General features: G+C 40.7%; 2 protein-coding genes across 6 annotated transcripts in view; both read left to right on the top strand.

Annotated features, from left to right (window-relative positions):
- The window catches only part of LOC133457109 (deoxynucleoside triphosphate triphosphohydrolase SAMHD1-like), a 77,516-nt gene extending 71,051 nt beyond the window's left edge, over nucleotides 1-6,465 (top strand). For all 5 annotated transcript variants that reach the window (XM_061736001.1, XM_061736002.1, XM_061736003.1 and 2 more), the window contains 5 exons: nucleotides 809-853; nucleotides 932-1,009; nucleotides 1,612-1,713; nucleotides 1,834-1,962; nucleotides 5,874-6,465. In XM_061736001.1, coding sequence (XP_061591985.1) covers nucleotides 809-853; nucleotides 932-1,009; nucleotides 1,612-1,713; nucleotides 1,834-1,962; nucleotides 5,874-5,924 — 405 coding nt within the window. In that variant the 3' untranslated portion in view covers nucleotides 5,925-6,465. The remainder of the gene's footprint in view (nucleotides 1-808; nucleotides 854-931; nucleotides 1,010-1,611; nucleotides 1,714-1,833; nucleotides 1,963-5,873) is intronic.
- A 2,865-nt stretch (nucleotides 6,466-9,330) lies between these two features.
- On the top strand, nucleotides 9,331-18,502 carry samhd1 (SAM domain and HD domain 1). The gene is made up of 16 exons (XM_061735999.1): nucleotides 9,331-9,665; nucleotides 9,790-9,856; nucleotides 9,994-10,066; nucleotides 11,558-11,718; nucleotides 11,959-12,074; nucleotides 12,664-12,740; nucleotides 13,663-13,815; nucleotides 14,176-14,276; nucleotides 14,376-14,484; nucleotides 14,580-14,671; nucleotides 14,784-14,899; nucleotides 16,171-16,310; nucleotides 16,828-16,923; nucleotides 17,114-17,218; nucleotides 17,384-17,521; nucleotides 18,195-18,502. Exons 1-16 carry the CDS (start codon nucleotides 9,479-9,481, stop codon nucleotides 18,333-18,335), a joined length of 1,872 nt encoding a protein of 623 aa, XP_061591983.1. The 5' UTR covers nucleotides 9,331-9,478; the 3' UTR covers nucleotides 18,336-18,502.
- Nucleotides 18,503-23,772: the final 5,270 nt, after the last annotated feature.

Raw genomic sequence — 23,772 nt, 5'->3', positions numbered from 1 at the left:
TTTGAGTTGGGGGTGTTGTGGAGAATTATTGTTTTTTCTACCCATTCTAGCAAGGGTGATCCCCATTATTCCAACAAGGGAGTGGTTTAGTACCCCCACTTCCCATATGTTTGCCCTCTATATAGAACCTACAGTATCAGTATTGCCTTATTGGCCATGATTTCATTAAATATTACATTAAACCATAATTTTGTGGAGTGACTCAAAAGGCAAAACACAGTTTCTCTTTTAAAATACCATGTTTTTGTCTGCATGTTGCTAAAAAGGAATGCATCTATTTATTGTCCATTTCACTTATCACCCTTACTTGAATGAAAAACACTGAATTAAAATATAAAATAATAATAATAAAAAGAGCATTAACAATACTCTTCTATCCTTTAGGAGGTGGTTAAAAGTGTCAGGAGAGACCAGGAGGCAGGAGTTCCAAATTGATTTGATTTAATTTGATTTAATATCAAAAAACAAACCAAAAGCGCTGCTGAGCAGGGTTTACCAACAAACACGAGAGCAGAGTTAAAAAAACAGACCTGGAACATGGAGGGATTAAAAACTACGGACCAGCAGGTAGCAAGGGAAAGACAAGATCAGATATACACAGAAGGGTTGACGAGACACAGCACAGACAATCAGGGCAGATGGGAACCAGGAAGTCAAGACAGAACTGAAACACAGACACGGGTTTCAAAATAAAACAGGAAGTGACCAAACCGAGACAAAAAGTCTCTAAAACATTTAATAATGTCATTAAATATTACATTAAGCCATAATTGTATCCTTTTCATTTATCACCCTTACTTGAACAAAGATGGAAAAAAAACTAGAAGAGCAGACAGAGGCGGAAATACCAGAGGTAAGAAACAGAATAAAAGTGGCATTAAAACAATGAAACAAAATAATAATGAGCAAAAAATAATCTTCTATCCCCTAGGAGAAAATTAAGAGTCTCAAAGATCAACTGGAGTGGGTCTTTAAAGATCAGAAGGCACATGATTACTTTGAAGTAATTGTAAGTTCTTCTCTTCTTACTTTTACTGCACTTTTCTTAAGACCTTAATTACATGAGTTATGGGAACCCTTTATTCCTGTATGTGCCACAAACACCCTAACATTTAGAAAAGAACACCTTATGTCATGACCCCTAGACTGCACCTGAATTCATGTACCAAAATGGATTATACTACAGTTATTAAAGGTATAAAGGAAATTTACATTTTTTTTGTTTTGATTTTACAAAATGATCCTTGTTCATAAGAGACTTTTTTTTTTTAAATCAAGTTTTACTTTACTTATCAAAGAGAACTTCGTTTTAAATTGGGCAGAGATGAAAATGGTAAATGTGCATATAACTTAACATTGTGTTTTGAAAAAAAAAACTGTTTATGACATTATAAGTGATATTATAGCATTTTAGTGACAAGTAAATTGGATGTGAATCACTGCCAGGAAAGTAAAAATCTACAATGTTTTTACTAAAAATTATTTAAAAGAAATACTTGCACATCAAGTTCATTTTTTGAAGCACAACCTCTTATTTTTGTAAGTTTACTATATTGTAACATATAATAAAGTACTTTTAAACATAAACATTTCATTTTTACACTTTTTTAGCCCGTCACTTTGGACTATGGGATGAATGTCGAGGATCCAATCAAACATACCTACTTCTACAAAAAGACTGAACCGACTGGAAAGAAAATCCCCAAGGACCAGGTCAGAACTAAAGCAGAAATGTAAACTTAGTTTTTGTAGTTGTGTATAACTTCTGTATTTGTCTTTTAAGAGACAGTCCAGTCTGCATTTACAGATTTTTGTTCTTGTCATACTTGGTAGGTGTCCAGTCTTCTGCCAGAGCACTTTTTTGAGCAGATCATCAGGGTTTACTGGAAGAACAAGGACGAGGATAAATATCAGGAAGCAAAAAGGCGCTTTAAATCCTGGTGCAAAGAAAAAGGCTTTCAGGTAACATTTAACTTTGATTGAAAAGCCAAGGATTGTAGAAATCTGACCACATGGAGGCATATACAGTAGATCTGCTGAGTTGACAAAAGAGCCAATAACAACACTGTGCTGATGAGCGGGGACTGCCTGGCGTGTCTTGTAATACCACTGTGTCCCACTAGAGGGACTCTTTGTTGAGTCTGCAATGTTTCTTTTTTCATTTCCTTATTTGTATATTTTCTATTTCATTATTGGTAGCACTGCATAACTGATTGTGATCCTTTTTTGTTCCTCAAGCGAGTTACCAAGCATGCTAAACAAATACTAAATGACTAAGTAAAACTACTGTGGACAACTGACTGGACAGTGAATAGTCTAAGAATGTATCACAAAATGTGAACCGTGGCCCCATAAACAACATCCATCCATCTATCCATTTTCCGCCACTTATCCGGAACCGGGTCGCGGGGGCAGCAGTCTCAACAGAGATGCCCAGACTTCCTTCACCCCAGACACTTCCTCCAGCTCTTTATCCAGCTCTTCCGAGGGGAGGCCGAGACGTTCCCAGGCCAGCCGAGAGACATAGTCTCTCCAGCGTGTCCTGGGTCTTCCCCGGGGTCTCCTCCCGGTGGGACATGCCTGGAACACCTCCCTAGGGAGGCGTCCAGGAGGATCCGGTACAGATGCCCAAGCCACCTCAGCTGACTCCTCTCAATGTGAAGGAGCAGCGGCTCGACTCCGAAATCCTCCCGGGTGATCGAACTCCTCACCCTATCTCTAAGGGAGCGTCCAGCCACCCTGCGGAGGAAACTCATCTCGGCCGCTTGTATTCGCAATCTTGTCCTTTCGGTCACTACCCAAAGTTCATGACCATAGGTGAGGGTAGGTGCGTAGATTGACCGGTAAATCGGGAGCTTTGCCTTTCAACTCAGCTCGTTCTTCACCACCTGAACAAGACCCTGAGATACTTGAACTCCTCCACCTGAGGAAGGACTTCTCCACCCACCCGGAGAAGGCACGCCACCCTTACACGGTGGAGAACCATGGCCTCAGTCTTGGAGGTGCTGATTCTCATCCCTGCCACGTCGCACTCAGCCTCAAACCGCCCCAGCACATGTTGAAGGTCCCGGTCCGATGAAGCCAACAGGACAACATCATCCACAAAAAGCAGAGATGAAATCCTGAGGTTCCCAAACCGGATCCCTTCCGGCCCCTTGCTACGCCTAGAAATCCTGTCCATAAAAATTATAACAGAACAGGACCGGTGACAAAGGGCAGCCCTGCCGGAGTCCAACATGCACTGGGAACAAGTCTGACCTACTGCCGGCAATGTGAACCAGACTCCTGCTCCGGTCATACAGAGACCGGACAGCCCTTTGCAGAGGACCCCGGACCCCATACTCACTGACCCCCCACAGAATGGCAAGATGGACAGGCTCAAATGCCTTCTCCAGATCCACAAAGCACATGTAGACTTGTTGGGCAAATTCCCATGAACCCTCAAGCACCCTGCGGAGGGTGTAGAGCTGGTCAAGTGTTCCACGACCGGGACGAAAACCGCATTGTTCCTTCTGAATGTTCAACTATCGCCCATATTCTCCTCTCCAGTACCCTGGCGTAGACTTTCCCGGGGAGGCTGAGAAGTGTGATCCCCCTGTAGTTGGAACACACTCTCCGGTCCCCCTTTTTAAAAAGAGGGACCACCACCCCGGTTTACCACTCCAGCTGTACTGTCCCCTTCCTCCATGCAATGTCGCAGAGGCGTGTCAACCAAGACAGCCCTACGACATCCAGAGACTTGAGGTACTCAGGGCGAATCTCATCCACCCCGGGTGTCCTGCCACTGAGGAGCTTACAAACTACCTCAGTGACCTCGGCTTGGGTGATGGATGAGCACGTCCCCGAGTCCACACTCTCTGCTTCCTCAATGGAAGGCATGTCAGTCGGATTGAGGAGATCCTCGAAGTATTCCTTCCACGATCCGACGATGTCCCCAGTCGAGGTCAACAGCTCCCCACCTGCACCGTAAACGGTGTTGGCAGATTACTGCTTCCCCCTTCTAAGGCGCTGAATGGTCCGCCAGAATTTCCTCGAGGCCGACCGAAAGTCTTCTTCCATGGCCTAACCGAACTGCCTCCAGGACCGCCCGAGCCACAGCTTGCTTGGCCTGTCGGTACCCATCTACTGCGTCAGGCGTCCCACAGGCCAACATAGCCCGATAGGACTCCTTTAGTCTGACGGCATCCTTTACTTCCGGTGTCCACCACCGGGTTCTAGGTTTGCCGCAGGCACCGGAGACGTTGCGTCCACAACTTTGAGCCGCCGCGTCGACAATGGAGGTAGAGAACATGGTCCACTCGGACTCAATGTCCCCCGCCTCCCCCGGAATCCGAGAGAAGTTCTGTCAGAGGTGAGAGTTGAAGACGTCCCTGACAGAGGGCTCAGCCAGATGTTCCCAACAGATCCTCACAATCCGTTTGGGTCTGCCCGGTCTGTCCAACTTCCTCCTCCGCCAGCGCATCCAACTCACCACCAGGTGGTGATCAGTTGACAGCTCAGCCCCTCTCTTCACCCGAGTGTCCAAGACATGTGGCCGAAGGTCAAATGAAACAACAACAAAGTCGATCATTGACCTCCGGCCTAGGGTGTCCTGGTGCCACGTGAACTGACGGACACCCTTATGCCTGAACATGGTGTTCATTATGGACAAACCGTGGCTAGCACAGAAGTCCAACAACAAAGCACCCCTCGGGTTCAGATCGGGGAGGCCGTTCCTCCCAATCACGCCTCTCCAGGTATCACTGTCATTGCCCACGTGAGCGTTGAAGTCCCCCAGTAGAACAATGGAGTCCCCAGTTGGAGCACTATCCAGTACCCCTCCCAGGGACTCCAAGAAGGCCGGATACTCCGCACTGCTGTTCGGCCCGTAGGCACAAACAACAGTGAGAGACCTTTTCCCGACCCGAAGGCGCAGGGAAGCGACCATCTTGTTCACCGGGGTAAACTCCAACACATTGCGACTGAGCTGGGGGGCTATTAACAAGCCCACACCAGCCCGTCGCCTCTCACCCATGGGCAACTCCAGAGTAGTGGAGGGTCCAGCCCCTTTCAAGGAGCTGGGTTCCAGAGCCCAAGCTATGTGTGGAGGTGAGCCCGACTATCTCTAGCCGGTATCTTTCAACCTCACGCACAAGCTCCGGCTCCTTCCCCCCCAGCGAGGTGACATTCCATGTCCCTATTGAGAGGGTTTTGGTCCAGGGATTGTGTCGTCGAGGCACCACGACTACTGCCCAGTCCACAATGCACCAGCTCATCACGGTCCTTCCTGCGGGTGGGGGGCCTACAGGAAGGCGGGCCCACGTCGCCGTTTCGGGCTGAGCCCGGCCGGGTCCCACGGGCAAAGACCCGGCCACCAGGCGCTCACCAGCGAGCCCCAACCCCAGGCCTGGCTCCAGGGAGGGGCCCCGGTGACGCCGATCCGGGCGACGTAACGGTCCTTGATTTTTTGTTAACCATGATAAGCTTATGAATCGCTCTTAGTCTGGCCCGTCAGCTAAACATAAACAACATAGTTCCTAAAAAGAAGCAGGAGCAAACAGAGTGCTTGCTGTCATTGGCTATAATTTAGAAAATATCCCAGAGATTTATTTTAAATGATTGATATACTCTCTTAGACAATAAATGTACATTTCTGCAACACCATCTTTAAGGCCCTTTTAATGTCACCCTGTATCTTATTTAGTCCATCAAATAATAATTCTAATAACATTATCCATCTTTCTATACACAGAAAAAGTATAGTGAGAATATCTGATTCAATGTAGTCAGCCCACTTATGCAAACAAAATAAAACATAATCTCTGTGTCAACACTGTTCTTTCTTATTCTAATGTTTGTTTCTTTTTCTGTGTGTTGTCCTTTTTCAATCAAAGATGAAAGGTGAATTACCGCAGGAGACATCAGAGACCAGTGAAGGTGATTGATGAACAGAAGAAAGGGAATGATAAAAGACACAAAACCTGCAAATATACCTAGATTTGAAATTGTTATGACACTATTAACTATCAGTACTGATAACTTCAGTTTTCTTGTTTTATTTGGGTATCATTCAAGGTTAAGTTTCCATATGAGTGTGGCATGTTGTGAAATACTGAGTCATTTAAGGAAAGTATTTTAGCTACATTTTGGTGTTTTATGGCTTTTGGTTTTAATGTTACATATTTAATGTATTCTCCTGAGATATTTAGGGTTTGTTTTTTTAACTGATTTATTTAGGTGATTTGATTTTGAATGTTTTTGCATTTATAAATGTTTTTTGGGAAAGATTGAAAATTAATCAATATGAAATATGAACTTAATTAAAAATGGGCAATGATATGTTAGTATAGTTACGCCTCATATAAATGTCCATGCAGTCACTAAATTATGGTATTTGTCTTAATAGTTGTTGATAAGATAAATTATCGGGGGGTCTGCTAAAGGACACTTTACAAATGTCAATCAGATTTTGACTCAATAACAAAGGCTGGTCAGATTGTTTGAAATAAAATGATGTTTTGCTTAATTGTATTCTTTTTGTTGTAAAGTTTGTGCTGTGAACCTACAGAAACCTCAAACTGGAACAGTGTGTCAAAGTCAGGCTTCAAACTTTTACCCTTGCTCCACCACAGCAGATTTACTTCTGCAATTTGACATTAAAACACCACTTTTGAGAAGTATGAATATCCACAGCTCAACCCACTGAAAGCAAAGCCTGTTGTAGGGAATCTCAGAAAATGAACTGTGAGTTATCAAGAGTTTATCAAAGAATTAGAGTCCTCTTTCAGTCTCCAGACATTGTTCGAACCAGAAATCTCACTGCAATGGTTCTAAAATCTCCAGCTTGGTTTCATCTGTCCAAAGGACATTGTCCCAGAAGCTTTATGGCTTGTCAAAAAGTACAGACAATATGCATGCACAGTACTGGTTCACGTTATTGTGCATTTATAGCCGCTAGTGCCACCAGCAACGGATCCACCGCAGCCAGTGAGTCTTAGTTTCCATCCTTTGTCATTTGTAATGGCCTGAAGTCCCTGCCACATAGTGAGAAAAATACCAAAATATATCACACAGTACATTAACTCATCTTCAGAAAAACATTTTTGCAGCAAATACTGAATGAACAGATAATTGTGGCCCATGTGGTGTATTTGTGAGTAAATTATGATTCCATGATAGGAATTAAACAAATGTGTAAACTGTTAATGTTTTGGATATATTTTGAGTTACAAGGAGTAATACAAATACATTTATATTCTACTTTATGCAAAAGTATGGCAGTAACCTTGTTTTTTGTGATACAAGTCATACCACATAAACATATCTGTTAAGGTTTTGAAACTTTTGGTTCAAAATATTAGTAGAGGCAGGGAACAACCACCACAGGATAAGCAATGGCCCATATGTCTTGACAGGTCTACAGTGTTAGTAAGTTACAAAGCAAAAAAGTGAGGGATGGAGGGCACCAGTCATTAATGATTTGGACATCAAAATGGTTAACAGCAGCCTTGCTGCTGAGGTGAAATAGTCTTGAATGTGTCGTTTATCTTATTCTGTCTTTTATTAACTTCTTTTGTCCTTTGTGAGCGTATTTTCTTGGGTGTTAATGCTGGTCTCTCCGTGACAACACATGGCAAATCTAAAACAAACTAAAATAAGCTATGTTGGTATAAATAAACTGCTTAAAAGTCCCGCGTTTACTTGATATCGCTCACTTGGCCTATTATATAATCTGCTGCATTTGAGGACCAATTTGGCCACGGAATTTCTCATGACAGACCAGCATTAAGTCAAAGAAAACGCTAAATGAACTCAATCTCCCTTTTTAGTAGTCAAAAAAGTACGGAGTTTATCAAAAACACATGCTCTCGTGTTTTGCTTTTTTTTCCGTGAACTGCCTAATTTTTTGACAACCATGTATTATCTATTGTGCGAAGAACCACAGGCTAAACACACAAAGGTAAAAAGGTCTTGCAATATTCTGAAACAACACTTACGGATTTGGGGTTGTTTGTTTTTTTCCAAGAATACAATGAAATGTCCAATTTAGAGGTCATAAAAAAACAGTCTGAAAGTGAAAGCAAACCAATATTGTGCTTCAACCGCGAGGAAATGTTTCCTTCGGACGTCGCACGAACTCGAACGCAGCATTTATGCCGCGTCACGTTTCGCTCCGCCCTGCTCACTCCTCTGAAACCGGCCTGTCAAAGTCCCGCAGTCACCGGAAACAAGGAGAAACTAAACCACATTATGGTCAACTTTTAAAAGAACGTGTAACGTGTTTCACTAGCAGTATTGTCCTTCTTACTAATAATCCAAACAATACTTTATTTCAGTAGTTTTGACACTAAAGTCATCAGTATACTATATTCATATGGATGAATGAATGAATGAATGAATGAATGAATGAATGAATGAATGAATGAATGAATGAATGAATGAATGAATGAATGAATGAATGAATGAATGAATGAATGCAGCTACTTACCTTTATAAATAGGCTAAATAGAAAATTCTAACAATGTTATTTTCATTAATTAAACATTTCCTTTCAAAAAATCAGACTGTGCAAGTACAACAGCACCAAGCACCAATGGAAATTTTCCTACAGCCCTGAAAGAAAATGCTAATAAATAATCTACAACATAACACTGAAGCTTCATGAAGTAATAACAGTAGCTTTGCAAAACCATGATGAGAGATGGATAGAGAATTGGAAGTATAGGTTATGGAGGAATTTTTTAAAATATAAATACATAATTAATTAATTAAAATGGTAATGAAATATATCATTAATTAATTAAATGTGTCATTAATTTATTAAATGTAGTATTACATTTCATGATTCACACGCAGCAACACGAAATCATTAATTAAATGTGTCATTATTTAATTAAATGCTGAAATAATATTTTTTACTTAAAGTTTTACTTAAAATACAATTTATTTTAATTAATTAATGACATATTAATTCTAATTGTAATTAATTAATGACACCTTTAATTAATTAATGATATATTTCATTCCCATTTTGATTAATTAATGACGTATTTATTTATTTATTTAATTTTGGCACAAAAAATACTCCATAATAGGTAAATGTAGTTTAGTGCAATAGGCTTCTTAAAACCACACGTACCTTTACATTATCTAGTTGATCTTAAATACACCCGGGGCTAGTCTTTTGTGGATAATAGCCTACATAAATAAATGCACTTATTTTTAGTTCTTTGAATAATTTCATTTAACTCAGGCTCTCACGCGGACAAATAAGTCCAGTAAGTTTTTATTTTGAAGCAAGAAGCCGGATGTGCCGTGTTTTTCTAGTTTAACTTGACCTGAGGACGGAAAGACAAAACCCGGTGTTTTTCACCACTCGGCAGATCTGCGAGTTTGACTGATCAGCTGTTTCAGTCTGCTACACTGTACCGGTGCCGGTTTCATTTGCCGAATATATAATCCGCCTGTCACCAATTCATCGTGTGTTTGACAGGTCGTTATGGATAAGGACAATCGAAAGCGTCTCATTGAGTCTGTTTTGGGCCCCGATGACGGCTGCAGGACTCCAGAGAAGAGGGTGTCGGTGCTTCACCAGCCGGATTTCGACTACATGCATTGGGATGTTGAGCGAACCTGTCGGTACCTGCGAGAAACAGGACTCGGACAATGGGAGGACACATTTAGAGGTCTGTTTTCTGCTTTAAGTTGCTCAACTCTAAAAATTGCAGTGTAATCAGCGTGCACCATCTGCCTGTTTGTGTGTCGTGACATTTATTTTGGTTAATATAACTTACTTGTTCTGTTGTACAGCACAAAAGATCACAGGCATTGGGCTGCGGTACCTCAAGGATGCAAATCTGGAGAAGATTGGCATAAAGTGAGTCATCTTACAGAATACTGGGCAAGGCAGGAAATGAAACCTAACAAACGTTAGGTTTCATTTTGAGGCAGAAGTGCTAAAAATAACTGGCCTTCTTACTTTGCAATTTAATCTGCATTTTATCATTTTTTAAGGTGTCTTGGTGACCGCATGCAGATCTTACACAGCCTCAGGAAATTGTGGTTAATAGAAACTGAGCCAAACAAGGTAAGAGACACAACTGGACATCAGAATCAGAAATGAGTTTAATGCCAAGTTTGTTAAACACAAACAAGGAATTTGTTGTGGTGATTGGTGCAATACAAAGAATAAATATCAATTAAAGCTTCAAGCAGCGACGAACGGGCTTTCGCACGTGCAATTTTCAAGTCAAGGACTCAAAACTAAGTCCGATGACACCACCCGTCTTTATGTGAAACCATTCAAAAGTTATGGCAGAAAATAGGGACTATCAAATATCGTCCAATCAGAAGAAGGGGCGGGGCTAATTCATGCCAATGAAGGTCAAGTACTAAATACCGAGTCAGATGACACCACCCACGAGTCTTTATGCCAAACCATTCAAAAGTTATGGCAAAAAGTAGGAACTATCAAATATGAACCAATCAGATGAAGGGGGGGGCGCACTTTTTTGTCGTCTATTGTTGCCACGGTAACGCTTTTGACTGAGAAAAGTAATGTGCATCGTTGCAGGATCGAGACGCACATTTTGATGTATAACACACCTGGGTGCACGTTACGGTTCGGGCCGTATTAAAGCAGCACTATGTAACTTTTCCATCTTAATATAATATTTCAAGAGTCATTGTGATGGAACATCAACTTACAACAGGTTTAATGACACCTCTGTCATGATCTGAGGGGTCTGTATCACCTTCACTGGCACTATGTAACTTTGAGGAGCATGGTAGGAACCCTTCCACACTACTGGTAAAGCACTACCGCTTTTGTCTAAAGGAGCCGCCAAACTCAACAAAAGCTGAAAGTTACATTGTGCTGCTTTAATTGCCGAAGGAATGGCATAAATTTCGCCATAATTACACGATTTATTCAAAATGGCCGACTTCCTGTTCGGTTTCAGCCATGGCGCCAAGACACTTTTCTTTAAGTTGCGACATGATACAGGTGTGTACTGATTTTCGTGAATGTACGTCAAACCGTATTATGGGGCTGAGGCACGAAGTTTTCTAGGGGGGCGCTGTTGAGCCATTAGGCCACGCCCATTAATGCAAACCATGAAATATCAAATTTTTCGCCAGGCCTGGCTTGCGTGCAAAATTTGGGGACTTTTGGGGCACGTTTAGGGGGGCAAAAAAGGCCCTCATTTTGTCGGAAGAAAAACGAGGAAAATAAAAACGAGAACAATTCCTACAGATACAGTAGGGCCTTCGCACTGTAAGTGCTCGGGCCCTAAATATATAATGAAAAGGGAAAATGTACAACATGAGAGAAAATGTACATGAGGTTTTAAAGTGCCGAAACATTGGTTTCTGAAGATCTCTGTCCGCTTTGTTTCTAGTCCACAGCTGTGTTAAAAGGGCAAAGAAGGTGTGGTGTGATATTAAACCACATCTTTGAAAGTCTGAACTGTTAAACTGAAACCAAAAACACAGCTTCTCATATCAGGGTGTGTCTATTGAGTTTATAACTCAACAGTTTGTTCATCTGTCATTTTGAAACACGCCTTTCTCCCGTCAGGTGTTCAATGATCCGATCCACGGACATGTTGAGTTACACCCTGTCCTCATCAAAATCATTGACACACCTCAGTTCCAGAGACTGCGATACCTCAAACAGCTTGGAGGGACGTACTTTGTTTTCCCTGGAGCTTCCCACAACCGTTTTGAACATAGCCTTGGGTACGTACAAATGTCTAATCCACTAGAGTTCATCATAGCCCACAGTTTTTTTCCTCATAGATACACTTTAGTCATGGGCGCTCTCATATCCCGTGGAGGTGGAGGAATTATTTGATGTTGTAGGACCACAGATTTAAACTTAATGAAGAATAGTAGGCTACATGTGTAATTGATAGGGCCTTCTCCTTTATGTATTGTGAGGAATAAGTTGTTGTTTTCTGTTTTGTTTTTTGTTTGCAGGGTTGGTTATTTGGCTGGACAACTTGTTCAAGCTCTGAATGAGAGGCAGCCAGAACTCCTCATCTCTCGCAGAGATATCCTTTGCGTGCAGATCGCTGGACTCTGCCACGACCTTGGTGAGTGGAGATATATATATATATATATATATATATATATATATATATATATATATATATATATATCTTTAGCCTAATATATGATGTTCACCTCCATAGGAAATAAAACAGTTATATTGCTCTTAGTAACACTAGCAGACTCCATTTACTTAATAATCCATAATTCTCTCTAGCATTATCTCTAGCATTATCACTTTTGATAATGCTAGATGTCTCTAGCATTATCACCTTTGAGCCTGAAATGATAAGTTTATATCAGAAGTAAAATAAAACTTCACAAGTTACACAATATCAAACTAATCAGTCAAAGCAGCAAAACAAGTTGGCGCTGTCACGTTCTGCAAGGTTAAATTAGCATTTTTATCAGTGGAGTCTTGTGTGACTTGTGTTGACCACCCTGCGATCTTCACATTCAAACCAAAATATCTGGTTCATTTTAAAGCAAATATTCTTTCATAGTATTACATAGTATTTGCATATGTTTAAGTTTATAGTCTCTTAGCATCTTGATGTGATATTGGTTTTCATGCAGATGAGTTAAGTATCAACAAAGTTCATACACATTAACACTTTTTTCCACCCTTTTCAGGACATGGACCCTTTTCTCACATGTTCGATAACATGTTTATCCCTAAAGCCCGGCCAGGACTTTCACCCCGCTGGAAGGTGAGAAACTCAAGAGCAGATGTCTTGTTTTCCTCAGCAACATGTCACCCTCCTGTTGTCATCTCACTGTTTTCTCAGTCAAACACTTGTCTTTTTTTTGTGGAAATCTGAAACATTTATTATGACGCATCGTAAAATTACTTGGTGACTTAGAAGATGCAAATAAGTACGCTGCACTGATTCACAGCTACAACATAACAGTTCAGTTGTGCATGTTTCTGAAAAGTATACCAAGGTGGGACGTCAGTCGATGGTTGTTTTGAAACCGCCGTTCAGTTTGGATTGTTTGGCCACAAATCTTTAAAGCTTGTTACTGAATTTCTAAGAAGCATAATTCCCTCATTCCTGTGCATTAGCTATTGCTTTAGCCAGATATTCTTCTTCTTTCTTTTTTCACCATTCAATATCTTTGGAAACTCAAGACACAACGGGAAACATCTAGCTGACTGATAATAATTAGTACTGTGCTAAAAGCTTTTTTTGCCTGTCTTAGTCACCCTTGGTGGAAGATTGACTGCTTTTTGACAATGACCCAAAACGGTTTGTTTATTCAGATGGATTATAGCGGGGAAAGTTCTGATTTATAGACAAAAATCCTCTCCTCACATATGATATGAGACAAAGCTGAACATTTTTCTCCCCTGCCTCTACTAGGAGAGTCACACATGCTTTTATTTATTTATTTATTTTAATCTGTTAATGAATTCAGAATTATGAAGTATCTTGTTTACAGTAGCATTTTATTGCCATCTTAAGTGAGTGTAAGCCAGATACTCTGCATGAAGCAGTTATTACGCCTATTATAAGTCATGAGCACAGGCTTGTAAATGTGAGAGATAAGGCCAAGATTCGCATCTGTAGCCCATCATGTTTTAGTTTGCTTTCATTTTCAGTTTTCTTAATGCGTTGACGTATCTTGCAGCACGAAACTGGCTCCCTGGGCATGTTTGACTATCTGGTGGAAGACAATAAGCTGAAGCCTGTATTGGAGGAGTTCGGCCTGGTGCTGCCCCAGGACCTGGACTTTATTAAGGAGCAGATCGCTGGACCACTCACCACTCCAGAAGGCGAGGAGGTACCTGTCGTTTATACCCATTTGAAATCTGTCAGCAGTGTTATTTATGACAAGTAGCTAAGGTAACTTACCCTGTTGTCCACAATTTAACTTAAAATAACTCTTGCACCATTCTGAACCATTTAGTTTCTAATAATGATTAGATTGGGATTATTGTGGCAAAGTAAATGCTCAAAAGCATGCTAGATGACTTTGGAAGAGTCTGTGGGACAGGAGTTGTTGAGTAAATGTAAACCACAAAACTACATGCTAGTTTGGTGTTTCCAGTGCACAATATCATAATTCACTTGAGAGCGACATAGTGTGTGGAAAACTGCCAGTTGAGCTGGTTCTACGGGTTTGTTTTTTGTCTTTTTATAGTGGCCGTACAAAGGTCGTCCTGCGGAAAAGTCCTTCCTCTATGAAATCGTGGCCAACAAGAAGAATGGCATCGATGTGGATAAGTGGGACTACTTTGCCAGGCAGGGCTCTGCTTGTATCTTGTTACATTTCCAAAGTAGTTTTTTATTGATTGAAGCACCCTTCTTACGTCATATTTTTCCCCTTCTGCCTTATTCCAGGGACTGCTATCACTTGGGCATCCAGAACAACTTTGACTATCGGCGCTACCTAAAATTTGCACGGGTGTGTGAGTGGGACGGACAAAAGCACATCTGCACTAGAGACAAGGTGCAGATTTTAGTATCTTGCTTTTAATCAAATTTAAAGTAGTCATTCATTTAAATGAATTTTGGTGACTAAAATTCATGTAATTCTTTAAACAGGAGGTGGGAAATCTGTATGACATGTTCCACACAAGGAACTGTCTGCACAGAAGAGCCTACCAGCACAAAGTGAGCAACATCATAGAAACTATGTGAGTAATATCATTTTGCCAGAGGGTCGTGTCTATCCTCCTCAGCTTCATTGTTTGTTTCCTTTTTTATACATGAAATGTTCTTTGAAATTATGTCTTGGACACATTTCAGGATCACAGAAGCTTTTTTAAAAGCAGATCCGCACATCCAGATCGAAGGCTCAGGAGGAAAGCTGTTCACTCTCTCCACGGCCATAGATGACATGGTGGCCTACACCAAGGTGACAGGTCAGTAAGTACAGATGTAGACTGACAGCTCACTTTTGCACAGCTTTTGGAGCAAAAGATGGAGTAAAGGTGAAGAAGTGCAGCATATTTTCTATCATACTAAAGTTTTTTTTGTCACCATTTTTGTCTGATTCTGTTGACATTTAAACATTGCACATCTTTTCTCCAGTCGTAAGGCTGACTTATGGTTCTGCGTCAAAACGACGCCGTGCCTATGGCGTAGGGTACGCGTCGACGCGTACCACACGCCGTCACTGACGTCGTCACTGACGCCGTCACTGACGCGCACCTCCCAAAAATTGTAACTACGCGTTGAGGCGACGCAGACCAGACGCAGACCAAACGCAGACGGAGAGGGCTGATTGGTTCGCTTGGTAGCAACGCATTTCCGGTTTCCAGTTTGAAGCAGTCGTGAACTTTCAGCGCTCTTTCTTCGTGTATGTGGTTTTTTTTTGGGGGGTTTTTTTTGGGTTTTTTTTTGCACAATAGTTGTCCTTATCTCTTTGATTCACTGTGACTGGAAAAAGTTGGATAAACCATTCAGGAAAAGATCGCAAATTAGCGTTCACGGGGGATCTGCACCGCAGAGAAATGGAGTGACAGAGAAGTCCGAAGGGTCCACGACGGCGTGACGGCATGTGCACGGCGTCGATTTGACGCAGAACCATAACTCAGGCTTTAGATCAACTGACGTGTTGCCTTCTTCATCACACATGTACAGTATATGCAACATTTATCTTTTAGCCTTTTACTAGTGGATCAGCATAGCTGCTAACTAAATGTACCAAGCTTGGTATTTGTTTACATTTGTATACACTGATGCAGAAATGTTTCACGGTATCATGATCAACTTTACAAAACTTCTTTAACACTTCTTCTTCACTTCTTTGCATGTTTTTGTATTCAAATTCGAAAACTACTTGAAAAGGCTAAAATCACTATATGAAAATATGAAGCTGGTTCAGTTGCTCCATAATGTCGTCCAATCTAATATTTACAGTTTTCAGGCTGACAGTGTTCATCTTTTTTTTCTCTCCCTCTCTGTGTTCTGACCTCATCCTAACTAGTTTTCATATCTGCAGGGTAATTGTTGTTTTTCTCACTGTAACCTTACAAGGAGAAGTGCCCAAGTTTATTTATATTTTGTATTTACATGCTTTCAAATTTCCTCTCTAGTACCTCTGTTGAGGTTTAAGTCATTGTAGCAATTTAGAGTGTCTTAAATTTAGAATTTTTTGTCTGACTTATCTGTTTGTCTGTTTGCGGTGTAGATCATGTGTTTGAACAGATACTCCACTCCTCCTCACCAGAGCTGGCTGAGGCTCGCCAGATATTGCACAAAATCACCTGCCGTCAACTCTACAAATGCCTCGGGGAAACGAAGCCCGATAAAGCCATGCCTGTCACCAAGGTATCAGTTTTTCATTTTTAAAAGCTATCTTGCAATATAAAACCAGTGTTTTTAATAATTATGAAATAATTGATGTAAGAAATATTAAGTCATTATGCAGTTATTCACATGTACAGTATGTTATCTATATTTTTACCAGTCACACCTATCCAAAATGGACCTTTACAGAAGGAGCCTCCGTCGTGCAAAAGCTGCTTATGAAGGCTTTACGTAATTTACAAAATGATGAATAATGCCGGATAGATTTAGCCAGAGCTTGACCAATTCCAAAGCATCAACCTATGAGAAGATGATATAAATTTGAAGACAATTTCTTGAATGAATCATTTTTAAGAAATTATCTAAGACTAAGCTATTATCCAAAAATGTGTCAGTTTTTGTCAGTGGATGAAATAGTGGTGATTTTATGACTGTTGTAAGTGATCGTGCCCATTATGGAGTACCTTTTGCTTTGGGGCTAAAGGGAATATGCAGTATGTCTTTGACTCTCTCTCTCTCCCTTCCTTCTCATCACCAGGACAATATTCAGAGCTGGGAGGCGGATTTGGCTCGATCCATCCCTCAGAGTGGCACCTTGGATGTCAGTCTGCAGCCTGAGGACTTTATCGTCGATGTATGTTTTTTATTTATTACGGTTTTTTTTTTAGCATGTAAATGTATCTTCTCTAAATCTTATAAACTCCCAAAGAAACTCTTTTAATGCAATTTTAGCTTTGATGTTTATTATTTGATCTATTTAGTAAGTCCTTTTACATTTGTGCCTCATGATGCTTCTATATTTAAAAATATCTGCTTCCTCACAGGTCATTTCTATGGACTACGGTATGAAGGAGAAAAACCCCATCAACAATGTGCGCTTCTACTGCAAGAAGGACTTAAGCAAAGCTATCCAGATACGCAAAAACCAGGTCAGAACTGGAGCGGCTATTAGTTTTCATGTATTTGATATTTAGATGCATGGACCTGTTAATTTCCAAGTGTTCCTGATGTTCCTCACTGCACATAATATGGTTGTTATCCCTCCATCTTTGATTCATGACTCAAAAAACGTTGCTTCTGTTGCTGTTTCTCAGGTCTCTAAACTTCTTCCGGAGCACTTTGCTGAGCAGCTGATCAGGGTGTACTGCAAGAAGACAGATGATAAGAGCATTGATGCTGCTAAGAAGCATTTTGTTCAGTGGTGCATGGACAGGAACTTCTCAAAACCTCGGGTACTGTTTAACTGCAGCAGTGTTGACAATTACATTTGGTTGCAGTCAAAATGGGTTTTGTCTCTACAGCAAATAGAGACCATTTCTTCTGCTTTCTGCGATCCAATTCACAACTTTACTGTTGGATTAATCCTCAAGACTCCTGAAACATAAATATTCAACTGTGGCTGAAGAAAGATTAGATGAGAAATATTTCACCCCCTCAACACCAAAGCTGGCGATTTACTGACACATACAACTGTGCATTAGACGCTTCTATGGCACCATGCGAGAAGTGTTGCAGTCTGCTCCACTTGACAAATAAGGATACAAACAGCCTTGAGGAAAGAAATCTGTTACTGTGAATTTACTGTTACTTTTGAGTGAAAAAAATGAAGGATGTGGAGGGCATAGCTGGGATAAATCTGATTCAAATATTCGCAAGCTGCAAACCATTATGTTGTAACATGTACAAGAAGCACAAGTTAATATTATTGGGCTTTTCAATTTTTTATATGAACATATCCGGGTAGGAAAAACACTAGGTCAGATACCCCCAACACTGCTTACCGAGTTTGGATTAGCAATTACTGCATTTTAATGGCCTCTGTCACCAACGATACGTTTACTCTTATTGTGTAGTCTCAGCCCTGCTGGTCTCAATACCAGGACCTGTCTTTTTGCTCAATCACAGGATGGAGACATAATAGCACCTGAGCTGACTCCCCTGAAAGCCAGCTGGTGCAACAACAACGAAGGCGAGGAAAGTGATGAAGGCGGGTCGAAAGAAACAAACAGAGCTCCAATGAATGGACGCAAGCAACTTTTTAAGTAAGGGGCAGAGTTTGAGCAGCCTCTATTTGCATGTAGACAAAAGATGAGTCCAAATTATATTTTTCCACAAGGTGAGTATGTTACTGAGCTTAGTTAACGTTTTTTGTTTTATACCAAAAAAATGCTTTATTTAAAAGACCCAGGGACTTATTTATGAAAATGTTTGTTATAAAAAATGTTTGTTATAAAAGGAATGTACAGACCATTATTATACACATTATCTTCAATTTGACAATCTTGATCAGGTTTTATTTTTTTACTCATTTGTATTTGAATTATGCATGTCAAAGCGTTTTTGTTTAAAACCACATATTAGCTGTGAATTGTATGAGTCTAAACCTAATTTTCAGGCAGTGTGTTTATAGTTACCATATGTGTTTCAGGGCTCTTTTATTCATCTTTATGGCTATTTTCTGACATGCCAAACTTTCAAAAGACATCTAGTACAGTTAAGCAACGCTTGTCAAACGCAATAGGCTAATACCTTTTGCTTTTCTATTTTTCTTTTGGTCTTATGTTTGTATTATCTTTTAAAGAGCTTTATTTATTGTTTATCCAGTTACTTGTCTCACTGTTTGCGTTCTTCACTGCTCTGCTCAATGTAACATTTAAAGTTGTATTTTGGATACACAAGTGTGTGATGTGAACTTGTTCAAGCGTGTGATCGAAAATAAACCTTCACATACCATCCTGTGTTCGGTGTCATTAAACAACACGACACCATGAAGACATTTATGAATACAGACAATAGTTTAATCTCATTTTGATAGAGCAGATACAGTTAATAGAGACAGTATAGTGTAAATAAGTATATTTATATAAATATTTATACAGGCATGTGTATACAAATATATATAGAAATATTCAACTATGTGTATGTATGTGTGTGAGTATAATTACAGTATATAATAATAATAATAATACTGTTATTTAGCAGTGTGAGTACAGTGTGTGAGTATAAATACAGGTTAAATGATCAGTAAATGGGGGTAGGACTAAAGTTTGCACTTCTTCCTACTCCTTTTTTGGCACATGTAAATTAAGATAGCAAGTGTTAAAGGATGAAATTCTTTGTTTTGTTATTTTGTTTTCTTAAACTTCTCATGAAGTGTTGTTTTTTTTACATGTACAAAAATAAAATAAATCAAATCAAAATCAGTGCAGACATCAATGGGTATGTTGGAGAAGGCAACAGAGGTGATGAGGAAGTGATGGGTAGGTTTGGTATCCGGAACAGGAACACAGGACAAATGATGGTAAACTTTGCTAAGAGGATAGAAATAACGAGTGAATACTTTCTTCCAGAAGAGGCAGGGACATACAGTAGGGTGACTTATGAGTGTGGAGGTAGGAGCACAGGTAGGGGGGTTACGTGAGAGTGTAGCCAGAGACAGCATAGGAGGTGGTGTATAGAATGACTCCGGTGGTGAGGAAGATGAAGAGGACAAAGGCAGAACAGAGGATGAGCTGGTGGAAACTAAAAATAGAAGGGCATTTCTGTGCTCTTCAGAGATAACATGAGACTGGTTCTGCATGGTAAGGAGATGCTTCCAGATGACTGGAAAACTACAGCTAATGCAATCAGGGAGACAGGGTAGTGAATACTTGGTGTGTCAATTGGCTCCCTTCTTGTTTCCTGTCTGACCTCAACTGGCAGTCTGTCCATCACCACAGCCATCTCTATGGACTATGATGTTCGAAGATGATATTGTGATCTGTAGTAAACAAGATAGAACAGGTGGAAGTGGAACAGGTTGGGCAAGTTGTTCCCTTGGCTTTTGCCCAAAGATAAGTGGTACAGGCTCCAACAGACCCCCATGGCCCTGCATTGGAATAAGCAGGTATAGAAACTGGAAGGGTGGATGTGTTGTGGCTTATCATTCAGGGTGATGGTGGGTCTCAAAGCTGGCCCACTTGAGAACCTCTGGTTTAGAAACCATGGCACTGAGGAAAAGACAGGAGGCAGTGATGGAAGTAGCTGAAGTTAAAATGTTGAAGTTCTTTTGGGGAGTGACGAAGATGGATAGGATCAGGAATGAGTACATCAGAGGGACAGCGCATGTTGGATATTTTCCTTTAGCCTTTGCAGCAACTGGAAAATCATTTTTTTCTTAAATTACTCTCGCTTCCACAGTCATTTAGAAACTTGATAATAATATATTGAAAAGAATCCTCATACCAGGTACTGTGAAACTGAATGATCAAAGCAAGATGCATAAATAAAAAACAGGAAGAAAATAAATAAAATACAGGTTTGAATAACATTCATGGAGTTAATATTGAAAAGTTGGGGGGTTTAAATGACGTGCAGAATTCCTGATTTGTGTACATATATATATATATAAGGATATCAACATCTGCAAATGTAAAACCGTCACTGGCCTCAACCACTGCACTATGTTCCACTGTAGTAAGATGAGAAGTGATGGCCTCCCTAAATTTAGCAACAGCTTTATCAGATAAGCATCTGCCAAAGTAATACCTCCTATTTTGCACTTGAACATCGATAATGTTATATTCCACAATTATTGAATAATGGTCGGATAGGAGGGAGTTTACAGGCAACACCAACCGATTATTGGTGAGGACGAGATCGACGTTATGATTAAAACAGTAACTCAGATTGTTTACTTTTTGTGCCTATCGATTCTAGAAGAGCATTAAAATCTAACTTAAGATTATCGATGTCAACATCCATATGAAAGCTAAAGTCACCCATTATGATGACTTTGTCTGTACTGATCAATTACCAGATAGGCAATCTGAGAACTCAGACAGCTCTGAGTTTAGCACCAACCCTGTGCCAAGAAAATCTGGGCTACGCTGACTTGAAAACCATCCACAGTGGTGGTGGCATACGCCTTTTGAACGGTCACCCATGACTTTGCGTAGACAAATACATGGTCTCTGGTGCTGTGTCAGCCCTGTTAGTTCGTCCATCTTGTTTGCGAGCGGTCTAATGTTTCCTAAGACATAGGAGGCAGACGCGAATAGCTGTTCAGTAGTTACATATTGTGTTTTACTTTCACAGAACTCACAGACACAAAAGAGCATAAGATGAAATAAATTGTGGAGTCATCACAAAGCCATGTGACTAACTAAGATATCACAAGGTGGCAATAGTGTTCAGACTGCAGCCTTGTCCAGCTTGGTTGGACCAATCGAGGTGAGTATTGTGATCTGGTGCTAGACTTTGGAAGGCAGCTAGGTGTCTCTGCTGTTGTCGTCCCCGGATCCGTTCATGCCAATCAAGAGGCCGTGGTGATGATCTACCGTATTTTCTGGACTATATTATGATTATAAAGAATAATTTAAAATCAAACTGAATATGTAAACTGCATGTGCTCACTAATCGAATCTGTGTATGTGTTGAAACTAAGGGGGGCCCCAAGCCACCCCTACTTTCAGAGGTAATAAACATGTTCTCAGGAGGAGAGACCAGCAGATCTGGCGGGACGATTGACCAAGCAGGCTGCAGGACCCTGCTCTGCCGATCTCACTCATGAGGCCTACTTTAATTCTATCCCAGTCTTGTGTCTTTTTATTTACCTTTTCCAGCTCAATTAAAGAACCCGGGGTGATTGAATTCGATCACAACAATTTGGGGGCGTCGTCCGGGATTGAGATCAGGAGACAGGTAATTATGAAAAAAAAAAACAGCTGGTTGCAAAAAAGGCCGAGGACACGGCCGCGCGCAAATTCAGGGTAAGCAGACCTTTATCTGCATTGGATATACTCAAATCAAGACCGTGTCCAAAGTCTTAAGTAAACACCCAGCTGCTGAATTTAAGAACTGTTAAATTTAAGGAATGATAACGGCTGAATTTAATAACTGCTAAATTTAAGGAATGATAACTGCTGAATTATAAGAATTGCTAAATTTAAGGAATGACAACTGCTAAATTTAATGAAGAAAGGACAAAGCTGGAATAGAAAATAAAGAGGAAATATATATAAGTTAAGAGGAATATTTGTTAAGGGTTTAAGTCCCAGGATGTTATTAGAAAGGGTTTATTAACGGTTAGAGTCCGAGGATGTCGGGGTTTGAGGCCCTTTTGAGGGACAGGGTTATTGGAGAATCCTGTTACCGTAGACATTCTGAAGTCTCGGGCGTGGCTGCCCCCCCGTGACGTCGACGGGCGCACGTATTTTTGCTGGGTTAGAGTCCCGGGATTGAGACCACCCAAATTCTAAGAAGCTGCCAAAGAAACTTAAAAAAAAAAAAAGTTGATGGTATGCATTGAGGATGGAATAGGATTTTGGAAACTGTAGAGATGTTTTAAAATGCCCAAGAAACTTTAAATGTTGAGGGAATTTGGCTTTGTGAAGATATTATAAGACCTAAGTTGACATGAGCCTGAAAAACAGATATAGAGATGGTAATATTGTGGAATATATGTAAAAAAATTAAGCAGTGGCTGCTCGCCTTGCTATGAGAAAGGAGGGGCTGCGCTTGTGGGTGAAGCGCCTGCATTTACGTGTGTGCTGGTGTGTGTATGTGTGTATGTGTGTGTGACAGAGACAGAGACTGCGTGTGTATGTGTGTGAGAGAGAGGGAGAGAGAGATGTGAGAGATAATGTGTGTGTGTGCCTTTGTGTATTGTAGCCTATGTTATGTTCATGGAATTTTGTAGATATATTCTGTCATTTTAAGAGAAAGAAAAGTATGATTTAATTGACTTCGTAGTTGGTTTTAAAATCGGAGATTGGTTAGACAGAAAAGTTGCAGGTTCAGATGCCATGGTCGTAAAAGTCCTCTGTCAGATCATGACCTGCTCTGATCGTTAGCAGATTTTATGGTGCTTGGAGATGCAGAGAAGCAGAGATGCAGACTGTTGCTCCGATGGAAGGAGGAGGGGCTGTTTGGGTCTTTCGGCAGCACAGATAACCAGTAAAGCTTTAAAAAAGCTAGAGATTATGTTGATAATAATCTTATTTAGGGGTTGAATAGGTGACAAATTTTAGAATATATTTGGATATTATAAGATAAAATGTTAAGAAGTAAAAGGTTTAAATTCATATGAGCCTCTCTCTGACCCCGTCCACACGTAGCCGGATATCTGCGGATATCTGCTAAACCGGAGATATTTTCCTCCGTTTTGACCTGTCATCCACACGAAAACGCAAATAAACGAAGGTTTAAAAAAACTCCGGGCAAAGTGAAGATTTTTGAAAACTCCGTTTATGTAGATGCGTGTGGACACACATAACCGGAGATTTGCGTTTTCGAACGTCACATTATGCGCCAAAACAACAACAAATCTGCTCTGACGTGCGACTTTTGTTTACTATAGAAATACAGATGATCCAGCATCTGTTCTCCAAGCCATTTATTAAATAAATGGTCTCTGCTCTTGACCGGCCGCTTACTGCGTTACACCGACACAGAGGGCTCCGCGGAGCCGCGGAGGCTGAACCTCCGCGGAGCCCCGCCGAGC

Source organism: Cololabis saira, chromosome 12, assembly GCF_033807715.1.
Source record: "Cololabis saira isolate AMF1-May2022 chromosome 12, fColSai1.1, whole genome shotgun sequence".
Taxonomy (NCBI): domain Eukaryota; kingdom Metazoa; phylum Chordata; class Actinopteri; order Beloniformes; family Belonidae; genus Cololabis; species Cololabis saira.
This window is presented reverse-complemented; position numbering and strand designations above follow the sequence as displayed.

Bases quoted from the DNA above. Each gene is read 5' to 3' on its own strand.
- samhd1 (XM_061735999.1), top strand. From the start codon at position 9,479: ATGGATAAGGACAATCGAAAGCGTCTCATTGAGTCTGTTTTGGGCCCC. The intron at 14,900-16,170 runs GTCAGTAAGTAC...TTTGCGGTGTAG, and splicing joins GGCCTACACCAAGGTGACAG to ATCATGTGTTTGAACAGATA. The intron at 17,219-17,383 runs GTCAGAACTGGA...GCTGTTTCTCAG, and splicing joins TCCAGATACGCAAAAACCAG to GTCTCTAAACTTCTTCCGGA.